The sequence below is a fragment of the Daphnia pulicaria genome, chromosome 11 (assembly GCF_021234035.1).
Source record: "Daphnia pulicaria isolate SC F1-1A chromosome 11, SC_F0-13Bv2, whole genome shotgun sequence".
Taxonomy (NCBI): Eukaryota; Metazoa; Arthropoda; class Branchiopoda; order Diplostraca; family Daphniidae; genus Daphnia; species Daphnia pulicaria.
Window position 1 is genome coordinate 2,317,471 of NC_060923.1, and position 23,900 is coordinate 2,341,370.

Sequence of the window (23,900 nt, forward strand, 5' to 3'; positions counted from 1 at the left end):
CCGGAAGGGCAGGATAATAGCCACTTTGTTCCGAGATTGGCAGTCCTTCGGCCTTCAATCAATCCAGCACTCTTCATCTTGTTATGGAAGGCGTCCTGATGAGAGTCTTCCAGCAGTACCTGAATAATTAAAGACAAATCCATCCAGCCGACTATAACGAATATAATAAAAATTAATCGCTCCGTTGAATCGTTTTAAGATGAGACATAAGATTATACCTGAGAGTGGTGAAACGATTGGACAGAGTGTCGAACATTTTTTGCTGCGACCGCGACTCCCAAAGGAACGGATGGGACTGCTGGCGGATAATTCGCTGGATATGGGAAGATGATTTATTGATATGTTATTGATATGATTTATTGATTTATGTTTCGTTGCACTTCATGATTCGCCTGATGTAATATGAATAAAAATGTAAATAGCTAAAGCCTTAGCAAAATTGTTCGCTTGCCAGGGAAATCCCCGCTTTGCTTGTCAAGTGGACGACGGATAATAAAACCTCGTTTGCATTTTTCCCTCGAGTCTAAAATGAACGAAAAATCCCGAGCCGCAGATCTATTGAAAAAATTGCATGTTTCACATCCCCTTTGGCCAAATGCTACTCTCGTCATGCTACCCAAAGGGCGTTTTCTTATACGTACTGTAAAATAATTACAATAAAAAAAAGTGGTCGATTGGTTTTTGATTAGGTTTTAATCACAGCTAGAATATAGCCGAAAGTGAATCCGCGCTATCTATTCCGTTCCCGTACCACCGGCTAGTCACTAACAAAGATAAAATGAATAATGTTATTGTAGGTTTTCCGATAAAGCCAACGAAAATTCAAAATTGATATATAATATCCATCAATGGTAAATACAGCCTTTCGGGAGGAACTACCTTGCCCTTGAATCCAGTTCCCTTCATTATATTTATAGATAGCGCCCTTCATATTATAGATAGGCTACAAGTCCAATCCGCATTATGCCTGCAAGTGCCGTAGAGGTCAGAAATGCTGAAAACTAAAAGGGAATTCCCCACTCGAAGCTTGTAATCAGCATCTTCTCTCCTCAGATATACACACCTCTGTTACACTGCTGCTAACATTTCCCTTCTTAGAGAGGGCGTTACAATGGGTCGGCTACAGTTGGGTGCGTAGGCTATACTCTCAACCGGTGTTTTGCACTATTTCCCTTCAAGCTTGGAACAATGTCGGCAAAACAGCGAGAACCAACCGTTGAGCTTTGATGGAGAGTCAACTTTGGCCGAAAACATTATGATTCAAACTATTAATAGGCATTGAAGTGGCCACGAGAGCTGTTTCACTGTTGCAAGCTCCTTCAACACGTCAAACTAGGCTGCAAATTTCCAACCATCTCGATCTCAAAATCTGAAAGCAGCACAACAACCTTTATTTTTGGCATCAATAAGGTAAAAAAGAATCGAAGTTTTTTTTACACGTTTAACACTTTTGTTTCATTTTTATTACACATTCCGTGTTTGAATATATAGTTTCACTGACATACTGCTGGTGGAACGTTCCACCTTTTTCGTTATACCTTCTAAATAGATAATATAGGCCTACCCTTCACGGAAGTTTAACGTTATTGTTATGAGTTCTTCAAGGAACAGAACAGCAGTGTCTCGAATTTTAAGTGCCATATGCCGCAGCTGGAAAATCAATTGTCATTCTCGCCCTTTATTAAGTTGCCGACTTATTTTCGGCCACCGATTTGCAAAGTTCCTCTGTCTGATTATCAGCACTTGTCTCATCATTTTAATCCAGTGGAAAAATAATATTCACCTGCAAGTAAGTCTGTTCAGACATTTTCCAATTCGCATTTTCAATTGGCCTTCGTTGTACACTCTCGTTCTTTTTGGGCGTACAAAGGGTGTACATACTTGGTGTTAAATGGAAATGGGTACAAGCTTGTACACCCGGGTGTGTAAAAGGTGTACATATTACTTTTGTACACACTTTGTATACCCTGGCACGAGGTCATAGGCCTATCGTCTTTGTTTTGTCAATTCGCGCGACCACCGTTTTTCTCACCAATCCCCCACTTTCAAGAATGAAAGGAAAATTTTTTTGCTTCACTATATTTTATCTCTATTATTTTAACTTGCATTTAATCTCATCATTTTATATTTACCTCCTTCACATTCCGTAATTCGTAGCTTTCTTAGACTCTTTCAAAGACTGCCATATACATATTTGTTTTTTCGGGAGTCGAACCCGGAACCTCAGATTTACAAGCCAGTATTTATCTGCTGTGCCACCAACTAATTTACTGTAGCTAGGAAGCTTACAGTGCTGTTTAATTCTTAGGGCAGAGAAAGAAACTTATAATTTCAAGATTGCTATTGATTGCAATCATTGTTGAATTAAAGAGCTAGCTAACAATATATTAAGCCAACAACTTATCGAGTGTTCATCTAGCCCCATTGAATTTCGGTGATGCTTAGAAATTTTTTTTTGTTTTTAGCCGCCATTATGGATTTCCATCGTGCAGCTTTTCAAGAAAGAACTTGAGACTAAAGCGGTTAAGGCGGTTTAGGGATGGGAGAGAAACGAAGAGAGAAAAAAGGTTTTTGTGTCTCTTCCTTTCGCTAAAAGAGTGAAAAACTCGAAAAAACCTAATTTGCATACTTGTAAAGGAGGCGTACAAAACGTTTTTTCCTTTACAGGGTATACATACGGGTACAATAGGTGTACAAAGACGAATTTGTACACCAGCTACAATATGTAGCCTGAAAAAGGACGAGAGTGTAAAATTATTTAAGACTTTACTATTAACCTCGTCACGATCAATACAAATTATGTATAACGAATGAATTTGTCTGCATTTATAGACAAATCCGCATGACACTCCGAAGGTTGATCGAGCAACCTGCTGTCAGCAGCTCCCCAATCAGCAGGCAAAGGATATTTGCGGCCGAGCCAATTGCACTTTGCCGTGCACAGAGCCGTATCTCAAAATTGACCCCGGGAAATCTCCTCTTAGCCATCAAGCCTTTTTCATAGAATCGTCGGGCAACGGTGCGCTGAGCTATCGCCAGGCTTACGCCGTTGAATCACTCGCCTTGCATAACCCAAATTTGACCATCAACGTCTTTTTTACCGATGTGGAAATCAACACCAGTCTGGATACCGTGCAGAAGCTCGTGGAGAACTACGCCAACGTCCAACTGATGAGCATCAACGTCGATGAATACATGGCAGGAACACTGATGGAGCATTGGTATCAATGCACGAATTGGCGCATTGGGCCGTATCACGTCATAAATCTGAGCGACGCGCTGCGACTGCTGACGGTGTACAAATTCGGTGGCTATTATTTCGATCTTGACGTCATTTCTGTGCGCCCCGTCACGTCTTATCGTAATTTCGTGGCCGCCGTCGACCGCGAAATTGTCAACAACAACGTGATCCATGCGGACGCAAAACATCCGTTCATCGAACTGGCCATCGACGACTTTGTCACCAACTTCAGGCAATCAGCTATTATATAAATTCACCATCTGCTTGATTACATAATCGATAGTAAATTTAGGTCACGAGCTTCTTTTTACTGTCACGTTAACGATGCGGTTCCTTCCGAATGATTAATTATATTCTTATTAACAGGCCAGACTTGTGGGGTCACAACGGACCTAATTTGATTTTTCGCGTCTTGAAAAAGTGGTGCCACTCCAAGGACCGTAAGTCGCTGGAATATGTCAGCTGCCCTGGATTTAATGTTCTTCCGGCACCGTCGTTTCATCCGGTTCACCACTTCGAGATGCAGAAATTATTCGATGAGCCATTGACCAACGAAACGGAAGAAAAGCCCATCAGCTGGCTGACGGAGGACGTGGTGGGTGTTCACCTTTGGAACAGGATGAACAAAGATGAACCCATCTACAAGAAGGCGAAACATCCTTACAAACGGCTGGTTCGAGATCACTGTCCTCTTGTATTTTCTATTGCCACCGAAATATTTTAAAGACTGTATATAATACATTCATTTATTGATCATTTCACATGAAGCGTTGTGTTTGAAAAATAATCCAAACCTAGAAATTACAATGAAAATTATAATATACCGTGATGAAGGTATAACATTTAAACGACTTTTCACTGATATAGGCGATGAATATAGGCTACGTAGATGCAGTCCTATTAAAAAAAGGTGCAAGACAATCAGCTTTATTGATAAAACTTGAAACAAATAGGCCTATTATAGCAATAGTCATCACATGATAAAGAATCGATTCAAGTCAAACTTCTTATTGCACAAGTCACTTACTGCGAGCCACAGCTGCCAGCAACCGATGAACGGATCAAGAAATTGATGCTGTCCAACGTGCACGAGTGCCGAGCTGATAAATCGAGAGAAACTTCAGAAACTACCAAATTTCTCCGAGAGGAAAATGACAAACTAAACAAGAAAATCTATGAACTGAAAAGTCGCAAAGAATTGTCAAGAGCAGAAAAAAATACTCTTGAAAAGGAGCTGACAGTGAATCGCGAGTTTTTTTATTACCTGGTGGCCAGTTTGCGCGACACCCCCTATACCGGAGTGGACGACTACACCCGCTACACCTTTGGCTCGATTGGGATTGGCTCCTTTAGTTGATGTGGAGCCGCTCATTCCCGAATTCGGTTCCGTCATCAACGACGTCCTCTCCTTTCAATATCCCATCTCCGTTCCGCCGTGCTGCCAGGATCACGTCATCAACGGTGGTCGAACTATTTTCGTCGCTGTCATATCGACGGCTGAGAATTACGACAAGCGAAAACTAATTCGCCAAAAGTGGAAAAGTAACTTGAAAGAAGTGCACAAAGAAGGTTTCCTCGTTGTTGGATGTTTCGCCTTCGTTTTTGGTCTGACGGAAAATCAAAATACGCAAAGTAGCATCGAGGAAGAGGCCAGGACTAACGAGAACATCATTCAGATTGGCATTCCTGATATCTACGGAAATTTGCCTCTGAAAAGAATCGTTGTGCTCAACTGGGTGAACAACCAATGCGGTGAAATTGATTTCGTTGTCAAAGTAGACGACAACGTTGACGTCACGTTCTCAATCTAGCGCAATTTGTTCACTCCCACCACCACAACTCCAATAAAAGCGTTTTCGGAGTTGGGAAACCCAGCTTAGGTCGGCCTGATGGAGGTAGGAATTTCTGCAGCTTTTCTTTTCTTTCTTTGACGAATTCGGATTAATTGATTTCTCTTCGTTTTTTTGCTTTTAGCGAAGGTTTCAGCGGACGAAAAATGGAAAATGTCTGTTGAGGAATGGCCGTGGAAACAGTATCCCCCTCACATATTGGGAGACATGCTGGTTTTGATGACGGGAAATTCTATTCGGCCGTTATTAGCTGCTTGTCAGACGACGCCTCTAATGCCGGTGGAAAACGTCTACTTCTATGGGATTTGTGGGAAAAAAGCTGGCATTGAAAGTCTCAATTATACAGGTCCGATTCGGAATTGTTTTTACGTTTTCACCAGTTAACTCGTATTACGATGATATGTTGATTGTGCCGCTTCATGCATGCTTGGTTGCTTCCTAAGTTAAATTGACGATGTCTTTTGTATCATTGAAAACAGGACCCTCATTGATTCAATAACTGATGTGCTCCCATGACAACCATGCAGGCTTCGCATGTAGACTGCATAGCGCGTATGCTGGACTGGACTAGAAACATGGGTTTTTTCGCCAAATAACAGTCTAAATTTTCTATCGCAAGATGAACAGCTGTGTCACCATCAACACTGAAACTAATGGAGTTGACATCACACGAAGACAGTCTAGTTTTATTTAGAACTCCATTATTATAGTCGTGATAATAAAATAATTTTTTTTTCGATATCCTACATATTTACGCCTGTGTTGTCTGTTACTCTGTTGCCGTAAAACGATGGGCAGTATCGAGGGGTTCACCACTGGGGCTTTGGGTGTAGTACGAAGCAAAAATCTGTTGCTTAAAATTTGCGTAATTTGCTTAAATTTTGCGTAATTTTTGCTTAATTTGCGTAAATGTTTTCACTCCTAAATTTGCGTTTTTTTGCGAATATTTTGCTTAATTTGCTATTTTTAGCAGAATTTGCTTATTTTTGCGTATTTTTGCTTAATTTGCACTTTTTTTGCGTAATTTGCGTATTTTTTCGCGTTTTTACATTTCCGTACTCTTGACAAAAATTGTTGATTTAGTTTCGGTAGAGAAACTTGTTGAAACTTAAAATTAACTTTTAATTGAGTTTTATTTAATTTCCTTAGTTTTTCTAAATTTTCTTAAATTTTGCTAAATATTTGCGTATTTTCGCATCGCAATCAAGCTTGCTAACCACTACACCGTTGTTGTTCTATAGAATTAAACATATTTTGAGCTATAGACCTTTTTCCATTTGGTTCGGGTAAGTAGAGCGAAAAGTCGTGCGGCTAGTCGACTAGTGCGCACCATGGCGGGGGATAGCCGAAACTTGCTGCAGACTTTGCTTGATCCGGTCAATACCCCAGGTAAGGCCAGGTACTGTAACCTGTCAGGCTGTCAGCAGCAAAAGTGAAACCTGTTTTATTTCTTAAGTGTTTAAAATGGTAACAGCTTTTTGTTTGATATGTTCAACTTATGAAAAAAAAAGAGATCGCCGAAGTTTTTTCAAAGTGCCAGAATGCAACATTAACAGTAATTCAATTGAGAAAGAACTCATTGAAAGAAGAAGAGCCGAGTGGTTGAAGTTGTCAAAAAGCAATTATAATAAATACAAACTATTTGTTTGCTCTGATCATTTTGTTTCAGGTTATTTCATATTACATTTGTAATCGTTTAGGTAGAATAACAGTTATGTTTTTGACTGCTGACAGCCTGACAGGTTACAGTACATGGCCTTACGTGGGGTATTGACCGGATCAAGCAAAGTCTGCAGCAAGTTTCGGCTATCCCCCGCCATGGTGCGCACTAGTCGACTAGCCGCACGACTTTTCGCTCTACTTACCCGAACCAAATGGAAAAAGGTCTATTAATATTTTTCATTATTTACGTTGGATGTGTAAGTTGTTTAGTTATGTACTCATGCTTGACACACGAGTAATTTACTCTTTATTGACACATTGATATATTAACTGGTTAACGAGATAGAAATTTTTTAAGGGTGTGTAACATTGCAGCCATTATGACTGAAACTAATTCAATAGAGATTTTTCGGCAAATTAAAATTGAGTTAAAGTGTGGGAAGAAAAATGTGCAGTCGTTTTATTCTTGCCAACACTGTAGCTTTTTTGCGTTACGTATAAATGGCACGATGCATTTTTCAACTCTCATTTTAACAATTTGTAAATTTGCTTATTATATTTCTTTTTGTATTATGTAAACCTGATTTCAACTGCTAACTTGTTTTAATGTATCTGGAAATATTCTAAAGCTAGGTCATTGTGATCCGCCTCGCTTTCTTAAATTTTTTGAAAATAGATCAGCAGTCCTGAAGACCTCCTGTATCACTTCTTTGGAGAAGTCTAAAGTAAAAAAACACACATGCAGAAGTTATATCTACTGAAATTCCCGCAACCTTCCCTAGTACCTCCTGCCTCTACTATCGTTATCTTTGGAAGGCTAAGAGCCTTTTCGGAGGATCCCAAGTGACTCGACCGATATCGGTAGTTTCTCCAACTGGATGCTGTTTATCTGAATTGAAAAATACAAAATGGGTTACGAAAAATATTGATAGAAACAATAACAAGTCAGGGAAATTTAAAAAAAAGAGACAGTGGGTAAACCAGGTAAACCTTAGTTAATTGATAATAAACAGAATAATTTCAGGTTCTCATGTAATGTACGGCATGTTGATGCAAACTCATGCACAATTCTAATATCTAATATATTCTAGAAGGCCATAGGAATAAATAAAGACACGAAAATTATTACCCAAGTGATGGCACTGAGATTGGTGCTGGTGTCAAGATAATATACAAGCAACAAAGGCTACACTTGCATATTGCTGTTATGAAGATGGCTAGCTCAATTTGCAGCAAATGGGCGACCCTCAAATCTGCACAAAGGACATTGGCAATGATAAATTGTATTAGTTCTAGCATTTCACTAATTTGAAACAGGGTATACTCTTCTTTTTCAGCTCCAGTAATCATCCATTCATCCCACTTGCATTCTTAGTTTTGTTAGTTCTGCCAAAACAGCATGATGAGGTGGAGCATGGACTACTGTAACTAAAGGACGGGACTCTTCACCTATCTCGCCGTGTTAAAGCTAGTCGGGTGGGGTTTGTTCAGGAGATAATTAATGGAGAACATCGAAAAAATGCAGTTTTTTTCGCTGATTCCAACTGTGTTTATAAAAGTTTTCGGAGGTGGGAAATTTTCGCCTTTGCTCTAGTAGGCGATATTTACCCTTCCTACGAAAATGAAACAAAGGAGAAATCGCGACAACACCGCGGGGTGGGATAGAAGGGGAGAAATGGGCAAAAATGACAAATCTTATTTTCAATTTAAAATTCATTATATTAAATAAAACTCAAAAAATTTGAAAATGACACTTGTCATAGAACTAACAAAGCTCTTTATTTTGCTTTTTTGGCGTCTTTGTAGGGTTATTTTTTCCTTAATTAGAGAGCGGCAAAGTAGCCACTTTTTTATACGCTTCTACAGCGTGTTTCCAAACTTTTAGATCCATTTGTAGCTGCCTTCCCCTTAGATATAAAAATCTGAAAAAAATTCAGGAAGTAGCCAACCATTATGGCTACTTCCTAAAAAAAATTTCAACACCCTCCGTCAAAAACCCGATTTTTTGGGAACGCGGCAAAAATCAGCTTTTTACATAAGCTTCTCTCCGCTTCTCTCGCGCGTTTCCAAACTTCTGGTAGGTACTGTACAAGGCTTGTAACCTGAAGGCATAAACTCAGTTTCAACTACGTGCGCATGGGATTCAATGCGCTGGGCAGCATCGATTTATAAATATCGGTGTGCCTTGAAGAGAAGCTGATTGATCGTTATCATCATCATCAAAATTGGTCTGTGTTTGTAAATTATACATTTCATTCAGTCCTGAGGATATTCACGATGGACTGACGATGAGATATAAAAAATCCGATAATTTGGCTTGATCTAATTATTGCACAGCATAGCATTCCGGCTACAAGGGCGCAAAAAGGAAGATCAAAAATAGTTTTGACGAGTGTTCATCATCAAATTAAAATGAGAAAAATTCAAAATCGACCATGTTATGCAAATTTGATCATAGTATGTTACATGAACCTATGAAGGTTATGTTTGTCTTTGAATGTAATGAATTTATTAACTTTTTTAGACACATCACAAGAAACAACTGAAACATTTTTATACATCATAAAGAATGATTTAAGTAAAACAGTGCCGATAAAAAGTCAGCATTAGCTATCATAAGCATCTTGTTCACGAACAATTGAAAATAGTACAAGAAAACTTGTTGGGCTTAGGGAGAGTAGTAGGCTAAGGGTTGGCACCATTTTTTAAATTTTCTCTCCCATTTCCCTCCATCAATACCTTTTTATATCTTTTGGTCTTAAAAAAGAGCAAACAAGCTTTTATCTTGAACGTATTTTTTTAAATTTTATTAGTTACAATTCCAGCGTTATTAAAGTTATTATCTGAAATAAAAAATGACACAACATGCCCCCCTACATGGGGCTAGTTGCCTTTCCCTGTAATTGTAATGGGAGAACAGCCGAGGTTGATTTGAAACCTCAATTTTGATTTATTTTTCTGTCTACGCCTTTACATATACAGTCACGCGTGTTAATTTCTTGAGCAGGCAAATTGCTCTACATGTTTTTATTTTAAATTGACGGAAGGTATGGCTGAGGAAGCTCGCTGTTCCTCTAATTTTGTTTGTTCTGATGGGAAAGTTGAAAGAGAGAAAGGAAGGGAAGAAGAGAATAGAAAAGCACAAAAGAAATCTAAAAAGGGGGAAAGGTGTGCTTTTTAGTATACTTTCCGTCAATTTAATATAAAAACATATAGAGCAATTTGCCTGCACAAGAAATTAACACGCGTGACTGTAGTCGATAGAGGATAAAATTCTCTATTTTACTAGAATTTTTTAATATTTTTTTCATTATTCTAAAAGAAATTATTTGAAACAGCCTTTTGAAAAATCTTACATCAGAAAAGTCAAAAAGTGTTTTTATTTTTTATATTCAGAACAGCTAGTCATGTATTCTTGAAATTTATAATATTAGCGCGCATGATAATGATGCACACCAGGTTAAAAAATCAATTTTTTAAATTAAATACAGAGCTAAATAATTAGAAAAGAGCGACCAGCCCCCAGGCCTTTTAGCCCCACTCTCCCCCATTGGAATATAAGTTGCTCTTTCGAAAAAGCAAAATTTTTCTATGCTTCACTACTGACGCTTCTTGAAAATGAAGTCATTTCCCACCAAGTCCCCTTCCTCAGGGTATGGTGCGACAATTTCGTATCCCTTCTGCTCCATGTAAGCTCTGATTGTTTTTCTATCCTCTTGGACATGGGCGATTTCCACGGACAAAGTCTATAATATTGACAGCGACGCACGCAGAAAAGAAGTTAGGGAATAAAGAATAATTATCGGCATTTGAAATAAATTTGGAATGGGTCAGACAAAATTTTGTACCTTGATATCAACTCGATCCCATGGGATGGTTTTCAGTACGGTAAACTCGTCTCCTTCAATGTCCAAACTGAAATAATCGATTTGCGTCTGATCGAGAGCCGAAAGAATGGAGAAAAAAGGGAAACATTGAACGCGGACGCTTTCTTCCCGTTTCTCGTCGATTGTTTCATTCTGCGAAATGCGGCCCAAGTTGAACGCTTGATTGAACACTACCGTCCTTCATACAAATTGCGCATTGATATAAAAAATTATTCAAACCTTTTCGAAACATTTATAAAAGTATTTCCAATTATAAGGAATAATTCATATACTTTGGAAAGGGCGAAGTACTGAGACAAGCCGGAACAGTCCAAACTCGGCGGTTTTTTCCCAATACTTTCTTGAAATTTTTGGGATCGCCTTCGATTAAAACTCCTTGCCATTCCAAATCAAGCTCCATGTACAAAGTATTGGACAGATTTTCACCGTCCAATGCTCCGCATTCGACAAAGAAACCCTTTTTCTATTTGAACGATATTTAGTGATTCAATAAGCATTTGAAAATTTACCTTTCAAGCAAAGGCTTTTAAAGTTATTCGTTGTTGTATCTGTATACAGGCTTTATTACTTGGTCTTTCAGAACATCCAAGATAACATCAGTTTGGCCCTGAGAAGGATTACGATTCTGTGGATCGTACAGGTGAAGTTTCTTTTGAGACGGTGGAAACAAAAATTTTTCACGAATTATCCTTAAAATGCACGGATCGTCCTGTTCCAACGCCGATTTCGCCGAATTTATGTAGTCTTCATGTGAGTGAATAAATTTTATTTTAAATATAGTTATTCTAACCAAATAATAATGAATGTGAGAAATACCTATATCACAAATTGATGCTTGAAAGGACTGACTGATGTAATTACTGATGTTCAGGTAGCGAAAAAAGAATAGCGCGCAGCCCACACTTAACACCGTTATCAATGCGACGGGTCGACGTTTCGCAAACGTAGACCATCTCATATTTTAGAGAACAGCGGGGTTATATGAATACTGTCGATTGAGAGTGAGCACCGCAAAAATCGCTTCCTCACTTTTAACTATTCAATTGTTGAGTGATATTCCAAGTGAAAGTGTACAAGCGGTGGGCATCAACCACACCTTTACACATGTTTGCTATGACCGCCTAAAGGTGCCTTTTTGTGCTCATGGGCAATGTATATAATAAGTATACCCAGTATACCGGCAAGATGTTCTATGAAAGTTCTTTGTTATAATACCCGCATTGGATTACATAGGCCATAGCATTCCCCCAGGTATCGTTTGATTTGATTTTAATGTTGATTTGAGACTTCAATGTCATTTTGCCATGTAGGCTAAGTCACATTTTCGACATTGGATTGACAAAATTTTTTATTGATTTTACATTTTATCCAATGAGATATGAATTAATAGTATGATATTATGGATACACTCTCGTACTTTTTCGGGCTACATAATTGTAGCTGGTGTACAAATTCGTCTTTGTACACCTTTTGTGCCCGTATGTATATCCTGTTTAGGAAAAAATGGATTTGTAAGCCTCCTTTACAAGTATGAAAATTAGGTTTTTTCGAGTTTTTCACTCTTTTAGCGAAAGGAAGAGACCCAAAATTTGTTTTCTCTCTTCGTTTCTCTCCCATCCCTAACCGCCCTAATCTCAAGTTCTTTCTTGAAAAGCCGCGCAATGGAAATCCATAATGGCGGCTAAAAACGAAAAATGATTTTAAGTCCCATTACCGAAATTCAATGGTGCTAGATGAACACTCGATAAGTTGTTGGCTTAATATATTGTGAGCAAGCTCTTTAATTCAACAATGATTGCAACCAATAGCAATCTTAAAATTAGAAGTTTCTTTCTTTGCCCTAAGAATTAATCCATGTATAATAAAAGAACAAGCTTTTGGGGGAGGAGCCTGTGTCTGTCACGAACATTTTTGGGGGAGGAGCCTGTGTCTGTCACGGACATTTGGGGGAGGAGCTTATTACAATGCGAACACGCTGTGATTGGTCAGTCGAGTCACTGCCCAAACATGCCCAAACAAATCACCACCAGATGTTTATAGCGTCGCCGTGATAACACAATCTTTGATGGCGCAACAACCAGATTTGCATCACCACAAGATGTCTTTAGCATCGCCGTGATGACGAAATCTTCAAGTAAGGTAGGGAATCTACTGACTGGGCAGATTTCCCACGAAAAAATCTATTATGGGCTATTCGTGCTTTTAAGCTACAGAAAAGCGAATAGCAAAAGAGTCCGACTTTACGCTAGACCAAACTTCCCCGGATTTGACCGGGGCTCAGAAAATCTGATAAAGGTGAGTCCAAAAAGGCAATTGCCTTTTTGGTCAGGCCAGTTGCCTTTTTGGCATTGCGAGTTGCCTTTCTCTTTTTTGCTTGGCTCTTATAAGAACCGAGTGAGCCGAAATCCAGGTGGGCCGAACTCCGAGTGGGCCGAAATCTAGGTGGGCTGAGACTCAGCAGACATCCGTCTCGTTGCAGCTCTCAGTGAAGAATGGTTGCTCTGGGCTTACCAGAGGGCGCTTATAAAGGTCCGCACGGCTTAGGCTCCGCCTCTTTGGGCCGAAACCGGGTGGGCCGAACTCCGAGTGGGCCGAACTCCGAGTGGACCGAAATCAAATTGGGTCGAAATCCAATTGGGCCGAAATCCGAGTGGGCCGAAATCCGAGAGGGCCGAAATTCAGTCAGGTGGCCGAGATCCAAGTGGGCCGTGGGCCGAGATCCGACTTGGCCGAAATTCAGTCAGGTGGGCCAAGATTCAGTCCGGTCCCTACTAAGACGCGCTATCCAAGCGATATCTCAGGTATGTACAACGGGATATTGGCGTCCCTCATCCCATGTGGATGTTCAGGGTACGCTACCAGTATGTACATAAATGGATAAAAAATAAAGAAATTCTTTGATCCCAACAGTATATGAAAAACATATACAATGGACATACATCAAGTACATTCACTGAATGTACCGGAAGTATGTTTGGTGTACGTACAGTTCTCATCCGAAAAAGATGAAAGCTTGTGTATTAATATCTATCTCATGCTGCGTCTACACTAGCCGTTTTACAGACAAGTTACGGTCGTAATTCGGTTTCAGCAATTGAAAGGCGACTGACAATCTGTGTGTCTGTATGTCTCGTATGTCTATAAAAACTGCTAGTGTAGACGCAACTTAACGTATCTTCGATTCAATATACATCTTTTTACTTTTCTTCTTTTACCAGCAGCATTATTTCTCCGTTAAGAACTTATTTTTCTTAAATAAACATCATAAATGAAAACATAAACTTATTTTTATTGTTATATTTTACTTATTCCTAAGTTTATTTATTAGTAAACACGCTACGCAATTCTGTACGTAAATAAAAAAATGTGCTAGAACTGTTAATGTGTATGACAGTTATTAGTTTAAATAAATATGTATTTTAAAATGGTCCCCTTATATCCTATATAAAAATCCAACTGTAAAGGCGTAAATCACCCCATAAAAGTAGATGAAGAACTTTTATATGCACGTTAAGATAAAACCTTACTAATGTGTGTTATGCTATGCCCTTTCTTAACAGTCGATTAAGTAACAAACTACGTTAATAAAACTATGCTAAAATTTATTGCGAGCCCGAAGGGCGAAGCTAATAATCGCATACGCAGAAAAACAAAAACCGTGTCACTTTGTCTGTGTGTTTGTAACGCTCCATAGCTCGGGTGTTTCACGACAGATTTCGGACTTTTTGGTCTTTAAAATTACACAAAAAATATGTGGTGCGACCAGAACAAAAATAATTTCATTTACTTAATTAGTTCTCCTGTAATTAATGAAAAACTGCTAAAATAATTGCTTAACTAAGAACCAGCAGGTCTTGGAACCATTGTTGGATAACAAAGGGAACACTTTGCCTTTAAAGTCAACCTTGTTCCAGTCTTGTCAATATTTTCCATGATTAATAGTTTGTCTCTTTCCGACAACTGTTATTATAATGAAAATATTGACATAAAAATTATTTGTCGTTTTAAGGGTTTGAACCGCTCAAACATGCTGAAGACGATTTTGGTTCAGAAACTATTTACCACATCAATTTCAATTAAAAATGCGAATAAATTTATTTTTTTTTTAGTTTGTTAATTTAAAAAAAAATAACAAAATTGCAGAGTTGATCTGGAAATTCGCCTGAACGGTTCAACGTTGGCATGGCATCAGACATTTTTTGCAACAGAAGTTATTATACACTTTGTCGATGAGTGTAGCACATGAGGGTAGGGGAAATTTCGCACTATATTACATCAGACGCAATGTTGAACACTTTCCAACACGTCTCCCAGACATTTTATCTCATTCTTAATTCATTAAGAAAATTCTTACGTGATTTTAATTCAAAGTATGAGAAATAATTAAGTCCAGATTATATCTTCCGTTAGTTCAACGACGCTGTGAGTGTACAGGGGTTTCAATTGTAAGTCGTTGGGACGGTATTTCAGATTAATAAGGCCATCTGATTCGAAACGAAGGTAACCATCATCGAAAAGCTTCTGTCGATCTGGATTGACATCAACCGATGGATCGTGATAGAGTGTTCTGTATCGCAAATGCTCGGCCGGAATGATAAAAGTCGTCGTCATCCAATCCCAGTCCCCAAAAGGCGTTCGAGTAACCATTGGCACGGACGAAATCGGCCGAAATAGCAATGACTCCACCCCCGAAAAGGAACATTAACGACACTGGCCTGTTGGGATAAAATAGGTACATCAAACATTTAGTTTTACAACAGATTTAATTCTAAAGTGATTAGGCCTACTTGGTGATGAATATCGATAACGAAAGACATGTGACGTGGTCTGCCGATATCCGGACACGAATAAATATTGCTGTCATCTTCCGGCGTCTTCCGGCAAGATATCCACATCGTGAAAGATGAAACATTGGAACGTGTCAGAACGCTGGGCCTCAACGAAACCGACATTTAACAGCATGCCGCGGTTAAAAGGTAATCCATCTGTTGGTAATTGTGGATCAATTGATTACAATTATGACATAATGAATTGATTACCAACAGGTACCGGTCTGCTCGACAACGAAAATGGTGTAGTCGAGTTGCTGTCGCTGAAGGAACGGATGCATGAAGTGCAGGAAAACTGTCAAATGTTGACTGCGATTCCGGAAGGGCAGGATAATAGCCACTTTGTTCCGAGATTGGCAGTCCTTCGTTCTCAATGATTCGCCTTCAATCAATCCAGCACTCTTCATCTTAATAAGGAAGGCGTCCTGATGAGAGTCTTCCAGCAGTACCTGAATAATTAAAGACAAATCCATCCAGCTGACTATAACGAATATAATAAAAATTAATCGTTCCGTTGAATCGTTTTAAGATGAGACATAAGATTATACCTGAGAGTGGTGAAACGAGTGGACAGAGTGTCGAAATTTTTTTGCTGCGACCGCGACTCCCAAAGGAACGGACGGGACTGCTGGCGGATAATTCGCTGGATATGGGAAGATGATTTATTGATATGTTATTGATATGATTTATTGATTTATGTTTCGTTGCACTTCATGATTCGCCTGATGTAATATGAATAAAAATGTAACTAAAGCTAAAGCCTTAGCCAAATTATTCGCTTGCCAGGGAAATCCCCGCTTTGCTTGTCAAGTGGACGACGGATATTAAAACCTCGTTTGCATTTTTCCCTCAAGTCTAAAATGAACGAAAAATCCCGAGCCTCAGATCTATTGAAAACATTGTATGTTTCACATCCCCTTTGGCCAAATGCTACTCTCGTCATGCTACCCAAAGGGCGTTTTCTTATACGTACTGTAAAATAATTACAATAAAAAAAAAGAGTGGTCGATTGGTTTTTGATTAGGTTTTAATCACAGCTAGAATATAGCCGTAAGTGAATCCGCGCTATCTATTCCATTCCGTACCACCGGCTATAGTCACTACAAAGATAAAATGAATAATGTTGTTGTAGGTTTTCCGATAAAGTCAACGAAAATTCAAAATTGATATATAATATCCAATGGTAAATACCTACAGCCTGTCGGGAGGAACTACCTTGCCCTTGAATCCAGTTCCCTTCATTATATTTATAGATAGCGCCCTTCATATTATAGATAGGCTACAAGTCCAATCCGCATTATGTCTGCAAGTGCCGTAGAGGTCAGAAATGCTGAAAACTAAAAGGAAATTCCCCACTCGAAGCTGATTGATTATCAACTTGTAATCAGCATCTTCTCTCCTCAGATATACACACCTCTGTTACACTGCTGCAAACATTTCCCTTCTTGGAGGCGGCGTTACAATGGGTCGGCTACAGTTGGGTGCGTAGGCTATACTCTCAACCGGTGTTTTGCACTATTTCCCTTCAGGCTTTATTGGAACAATGTCGGCAAAACAGCGAGAACCAACCGTTGAGCTTTGATGGAGAGTCAACTTTGGCCGAAAACATTGTGTTTCAAACTATTAATAGGTATTGAAGTGGCGACGAGAGCTGTTTCAACTGTTGCAAGCTCCATCAACACGTCAAACTAGGTTGCAAATTTCCAACCATCACGATCTCAAAATCTGAAAGCAGCTCAACAACCTTTATTTTTGGCATCAATAAGGTAAACATTCATTCGACACATACAGCAGTATAGTTTCCTGATTCATTTAATGCATCCCTTAATTTTTGAATTTATATTCTACAAGGTAAATCACACCCTTGACACAAATTTTCGGCATCGCTAACTATTTGCTTTAAAGTAATAAACAAAATGTTTCCCCCTGTTATTTAATAGGTAGGCAAGATTGGCAGCTGATTTCAAAGCGAGAATGACTTATCCCCGCACAGTTCGTTATTCTACGCTCGTTCGCTTCATTTTCCCTGTCGCCCTGGTGTCTCTCCTTGTCGTCATCTTCGCCGTCGTTGTAATAGATTTGGTTTTCACCATGTCACTAGGGCTCAATGGTCGCTGCGAGCCACAGCTGATGCCAGTAGCCACCGAAGAACGGATCAAGACATTAATGCTGGCAAAACAGGTTTTGGAAGCCAACGCGCACGAGTACCGAGCTGACAAATCAAGGGAAATATCAGAAACTACCAAATTTCTCCGAGAGAAAAATGACAAACTAAACAAGAAAGTTCATGAGCCGCTGGAACGACGCAGAGAAATGTCCAAAGCCGAAAAAAATGCTCTTGAAACAGAGGTGACGGTGAATCGCGAGTTTTTCGATTACCTGGCCAATCATTTACGTGGCACTTCCTACCCTGGAGTGGACAACTACACCCGCTACACCGTGACTCGATTGGGATTGGTTCCTTTGGTCGGTGTGGAACCGCTAATTCCCGAATTTGGTTCCGTTATCAACGACGTCCTCTCGTTCAAATATCCCATCTCCGTTCCGCCGTGTCAGGATCGAGTCATCACCGGTAGTCGAACTGTTTTCGTCGCTGTCATATCGACGGCTGAGAATTCCGACAAGCGAAAACTAATTCGACAAAAGTGGAAAAGTAACTTGAAAGAAGTGCACGAAGAAGGTCTACTCGTAGTTGGAGGTTTCGCGTTCGTTTTGGGTCTGACGGAAGATCAAGAAACGCAAAGTAGCATCGAGGAAGAGGCCAAGACTTACGAGGACATCATTCAGATTGGTATTCCTGATATCTACGGAAATTTGCCTCTGAAAAGGATCGCTGTGCTCAACTGGGTGAACAACCAATGCGGTGAAATTGATTTCGTTGTCAAAGTGGACGACAACGTTGACGTCAACGTTCTCAATCTAGCGAAATTTGTCCACTCCCACCACCACAACTCCAATAAAAGCGTTTTCGGAGTTGGGAAATCCAGCTTGGGTCGGCCTGCTCGAGGTGATCATTTTTTCAGCGTTTTTTTTGTTTTGTTTTCCTTAATGAATTTGGATTAATTGATTTCTCTTCGATTTTGCTTTTAGCGAATTTTTCAGCGGACAAAAAATGGAAAATGGCTGTCGAGGAGTGGCCGTGGAAAGAGTACCCCCCTCACATATTGGGAGACGTGATGGTTTTGATAACCGGAAATTCTATTCGGCCGTTATTAGCTGCTTGTCAGACGACGCCTCTAATGCCGGTGGAAAACGTCTACTTCTATGGGATTTGTACGAAAAAAGCTGGCATTCAAAATCACAATTACACAGGTCCGATTCGGCGTCATTTTTAGTTAACTCATTTTACGATATGATGATTGAGTTTCATGTTTCGTTGCATAAATTAAATTGACAATGTTTTTTGTATCATTAAAAACAGGCCCCTCATTGATTCAATAATTGATGGGCTCCCAGCACAACCATGCACTCACAATCAGCACTAAAATTAATGAAGTTGACGATCATTATTGGTCGTGATATAATTCGAGTTCAACTTGATTGTTTTTTTTTATCATGAAGAAGCAATTGTGATAATCGACGTTCAACTAATAAAAACAGTATAATAATACTGATTTTAATTTAAATAAAGGCTTTGAAAAATTTGCCTAATTATGAGATACTTGTCGCATTATCGCATAATTATACGGTATATTTAGAATAATTATCGCGTTATCGCAAAAGGGTACATGGTAAAATGCCGGTAAAATGGTTTTATCAACTATTTGTTGATTCCAAATGCCCCGGGTTCCTATCTTACTCCCTTCACATGTCCGATTGTCCCTTCCTCCCACTATTCCCATGTCTGTGTATAATATACAATACATTGTAATAACAAAACTACTAACTAAATCTTACATGTACTAACACTCTGTTGGAACAGCAACCTAACGATCAGTGAAAATTGGACATCTAAACTTTCCGTCTACACCGATGAGCGGTAATTTGTTTCCTCTTACTCAAGAGAACAGACACATATTTGGGCCTTGATGATCAGAGTGAACATCACACGAACATTTTTTCGAAAGAGATCAATTAGATGACCATTGACTATTTGAACGATTAATTTTAATAAGAACTACACGGCAGTTTGACATAATTATCTTGTCAATTTAAGTCTGTCGACTTTTGTTTTAGCGGCATTTCCCCTTTAGTTACGAGTGACTGCGGTAGTCACTTGTGCGAAACTATTCAGGTCACATCAAACGAAAACTGTTGATGTAATAACGCAAAATTCTTTCTCGGATCCTGTGAAAAGATCAGCTTTGTAGAAATTTTGAGCTACTTAAAAATGAGGAAGACAAGTGAGGATACAAATGGAAGGGCCTATCATCTGTCGGACGAAACGCGAAAGACGACGATCGTATTAAAATCAGTCAATAAGTAAAATAACTTAACTGAAGTTCTCAACGAAGATAGTGTTGCCTAATCTAATTGACCACTAAAGAGTTAAAAGCTTAATAATACAGGTAAGATAAAAAAGAACGTACTTTGTCACAGTTTAGACTGAATTGCTACCAAGATTCTTCGTTGAATTCTAGAATTCTGAAAGAGAGTAGCTGTAAAGTTTTCCCATGAAGGTAGCAAGGGTAACTGACAACTCACCAGCGCTGTTGATTGGATTGATGAAAAGACAACTGATGAAACCGAAAGACAGACGATGGCTCTCTTCTGGCAGATCTCCTGTTCAACAATTTAAAAAAAAATATCAGTGGTTAAATATCTACTAAAAAAAAATCACCGAAACACTTACTGGAACCTGGCAAATCTTCAAACGACCATTAAAATAGAAAATATACACAACCGGAAGGTCGCAAACAGGCACTGGGAACACGCTCCCAGTCGTCAAAGTAATACCGACCTATCAGGTGGTATATGCAAAAAAAAAAAATGCTGAAATTAATTGACAATAACCTGGAGTAAAATTACTATCTGGAAGTCTGAAGTAGAGCTACTTATAGGTGGGATCCAGTAGCTTTTTTTTAAATCAAAGCACAAGGGGTATCTACAATCTGCAATCTTGGAAAATGTTTGCAACAGTTAATGTTGAAACCAAATTTTAAATGCTGAAAAATATTACCTTAGTACCAACGTACATCAATCGATTATAAAGCTACATATGATAATAAAAAGTCTGCATGCAATTTTATAAATAAGTACGGGGCGATGAACCTTTGAAGTAACGATTTCCCAACGAGTATAGACAGTTGAGTAAGTATGCATACAGGAACTCGCTAAGTAGAAGCTCCTAATCCTTCCTACCGGACGAATTTGATAACTTGTGATTCACAAGGCGAAACGAGTAGGAGTAGACAACTGTATGCCTCTAAAACGCAATGATTAACATTCCTCGACGCATACGTCGCGAACTACAACCGCGTGGCGGCGAAAGCGTAGGGTTCTCCAAGGAGCCTTTATGGCCGCTACGAACGGCCTGGATAACAGTATTTATCGATGTCGTATCGAGTGGAATATGTCGGTAGCGCTCTGATTCAAATCAGTTCTAGGAGTTGAATGGAATGTAAGAAATAATCTATGACCATTGCAAATAATAAAATGTATAATTACTACTTAGTCCTGTGCCTATGTCCTATAACTAATATAATTGAAAGAAAACAAAATCAACTGAGCAGTGTTTCACGCAAACACATTTTCACGAATCAGTGGATGAGTGTATAACGACAAATTTATCCTGTCAGATGTTTTAAAGTTTCGATGTAACAATTGTAAAATAAAAGTTAAATTATCATTAGTCTCATCATCATCACGTTCCTCTATAGATCCGACCCAAGCTTATTGTTATCCAAATTAGGTTAGTTCACCAACACTCACTGTTCCCACAACCAGAGAATTGAATTTAAAATTCGGCCATTGAAGAGTTGAAGCATACCTGTGCCATCGCTATGGTGATATGCAGCATTTTATCGTGCTAAAACAAATAAAGATTAATAAATTTTTCATCCATTTCCACCTTAAAAACACTATCCTTCAATAACTGATCAGTTATTTGTTTGTAGATCCAACAACGAGCTGAGAAGAGAAATTTCATTCATCAATACAGAAAATTAAAGTTTTTTTTTTTTTTTTAATGAAAACATGCACACAATCAAAGATTGCCTTACCCAGTACAATTGTGGCTCGTGTTGCAGAAGTGTGTTGGCTTGGGTCAGCCGAGTCAAAAGATTTTAAGTCATCAAACTCCACTTTTCTGTCCGGCGAACCCTTGGCTGCCTGCTGACGATCCCAACAGTCACCGGCATCAACGTCGTATATTTCCAGTGGCCATAATTTCATAATTTGTCTTCAAAAGTGATATATTTAGTCTTGATGTGGATAGATTATCAGCATTGATACACATGTAGATTTCAGGCAATATTTTGTGTACCTTCGGCAGTCGTTTAGGTTGGGGTGTGGCAGACACTTTGAATGCTTGAGTTCACTTGTTCTTCAGCCTTCACTGCTGGATTCTGTAAGCAGTTCCTATAAAGATGAATAAAAAAGAGCCTGAACTTGCTGTTTTATTTGAGGTAAACAATGGTGATGAGCTCTAGAAATATTCACAGAATTAAATTTCCTTGTAGCACAAAATTATTTCAACATGCAGAGATTGAAATCTAATGCAAACCACAATTTAGGCCTAGCGACTTGTTCTGATGAGGGAATCCGGTTTAATGCCAACATATTGTACCATCCAACTACATGAGGCTGAAACACGAAATTCCCATTGCCAGACCAGATAAATTTTAACAACACTTGTGAGCACTGTGACTATTACACTTCCATCAGCTTCCATTCATGAATCCCTAAGACCTTGTGAAAATGTTAAATTTGAAAAATACCATAAAATAGCTTTACAGGGAATTATCATGTACACTTTTTTGTAAACTTTTGGGGTAATGCTAATGCTCTTGTCCAAATTAATTTTACGAAATTTTTAAGCAACACGAATAATAAATTAGCAGCCTTAAATTCTAATAGTTTAATAACTTTAATCTAGTTTAAATAACAAAAATATTTATACATACCGCTGAGTTGTTCTGATAGTTCTTCCATGTTTCATGATGGTTGAGTCTATTGCCACGACTTTCCGTCTGCTTTTTCGTTACGCGACGGACCACGCAGTCTATTGCCACGAAATAGTTTTCTTGTCAATAAACAACAGATTGTCTATTGCCACGAAAGCCTAGCGTCTCTCTCTTTTCTTGGCAATTGTTTTAGTTTTGTCTTTTGCTACGACATACTCTGACATCTTTCGTTACGTTTAATAAACGCTTGTCTATTGCCACGAAATTTTTTAAAATTCATTTTTTCGATATTTTCTAATAACGTGCTTACCTAAGTTATTATTAGCATTATTACATCCTTCATTAAAGCCTAGCATTATTGGTATATTATATTTGTCTAGAATTTGACGTTTAACTGATTTCACACTAAATTAAACACGGCTTTTTTTCTGATGGAAAACGTTCTACTCTTATCAATGTGTGCGTGCGTGAAATACCTTATTAATGTTTTATGTTCGTTAAACTAATTATTTTCATTATACCTCGCTGTGAATAACGTTAGATCGCCATATTTTAAATAATTTTGAAATAATCAAAGTTCAAATCTGAGCAGAGTGGATGGCTGAACAATTTGACAGAATTGAGGTTCTTTAAAGCAGGGAGGCGGCAATCATTAAAAGAATTTGTTTTAGTTGAAGTAAATGCCAATTGTATGCAGGCGACAATCGAGTGAATTTTGCCTACGCGTCGGGCTACGACGTCGGCGGACGCTCTAGCTACTCCGCGCTGGGTGTAAGACTACAAATTGCTAGATACTAGCTACGCCTCGGGCTACGACGTCGGCGGACGCTCTAGCTACACCGCGCTGGGTGTAAGACTTCAAATTGCTAGATACTAGCTACGCCTCGGGCTACGACGTCGGCGGACGCTCTAGCTACTCCGCGCTGGGTGTAAGACTACAAATTGCTAGATACTAGCTACGCCTCGGGCTACGACTTTTGCTTGGTACGCCATCTATATGCCGTTTATTTTAATTTGACTTTGTTGTACACTCTAGCTACTCCGCGCTGGTGTAAGACTTCAAATTGCTAGATACTAGCTACGCCTCGGGCTACGACGTCGGCGGACGCTCTAGCTACTCCGCGCTGGGTGTAAGACTTCAAATTGCTAGATACTAGCTACGCCTCGGGCTACGACGTCGGCGGACGTTCTAGCTACTCCGCGCTGGGTGTAAGACTTCAAATTGCTAGATACTAGCTACGCCTCGGGCTACGACGTCGGCGGACGTTCTAGCTACTCCGCGCTGGGTGTAAGACTTCAAATTGCTAGATACTAGCTACGCCTCAGGCTACGACTTTTGCAACTTGTACGCCATCTATCTGCCGTTT

General features: G+C 39.1%; 1 protein-coding gene and 1 long non-coding RNA gene across 6 annotated transcripts; one reads left to right on the forward strand and one right to left on the reverse strand.

Annotated features, from left to right (window-relative positions):
* Positions 1-56: 56 nt before the first annotated feature.
* LOC124315651 lies at positions 57-22,571 on the reverse strand. 5 transcript variants are annotated; one of them, XR_006911519.1, is made up of 9 exons: positions 22,534-22,571; positions 21,894-22,311; positions 20,262-21,831; positions 20,114-20,191; positions 19,999-20,053; positions 16,018-16,112; positions 15,690-15,950; positions 15,428-15,625; positions 15,241-15,355 (listed from the first exon to the last, which is right to left on the reverse strand). XR_006911519.1 is itself a non-coding variant. In XM_046781456.1 (8 exons), exons 3-8 carry the CDS (start codon positions 20,604-20,606, stop codon positions 82-84), a joined length of 459 nt encoding a protein of 152 aa, XP_046637412.1. In that variant the 5' UTR covers positions 20,607-21,831; positions 21,894-22,311; positions 22,534-22,571; the 3' UTR covers positions 57-81. The 5 variants fall into 5 exon arrangements, 1 of the variants encoding a protein (XP_046637412.1); XM_046781456.1 differs by lacking the exons at positions 15,241-15,355; positions 15,428-15,625; positions 15,690-15,950; positions 16,018-16,112; positions 19,999-20,053 and adding exons at positions 57-151; positions 219-313 and having other exon boundaries at positions 20,262-20,369; positions 20,438-20,527; positions 20,589-21,831; XR_006911521.1 differs by lacking the exon at positions 19,999-20,053 and having other exon boundaries at positions 20,114-20,188.
* LOC124315809 lies at positions 18,269-19,115 on the forward strand. Its single transcript, XR_006911704.1, has 2 exons — positions 18,269-18,781; positions 18,891-19,115. It is a non-coding gene; the product is annotated as an uncharacterized LOC124315809 (long non-coding RNA).
* Positions 22,572-23,900: the final 1,329 nt, after the last annotated feature.

Bases quoted from the DNA above. Each gene is read 5' to 3' on its own strand.
- LOC124315651 (XM_046781456.1), bottom strand. The intron at 20,192-20,261 runs GTAAGTGTTTCG...ATTGTTGAACAG, and splicing joins TGAAGATTTGCCAGGTTCCA to GAGATCTGCCAGAAGAGAGC. The intron at 152-218 runs GTATAATCTTAT...TATTCGTTATAG, and splicing joins AATCGTTTCACCACTCTCAG to TCGGCTGGATGGATTTGTCT.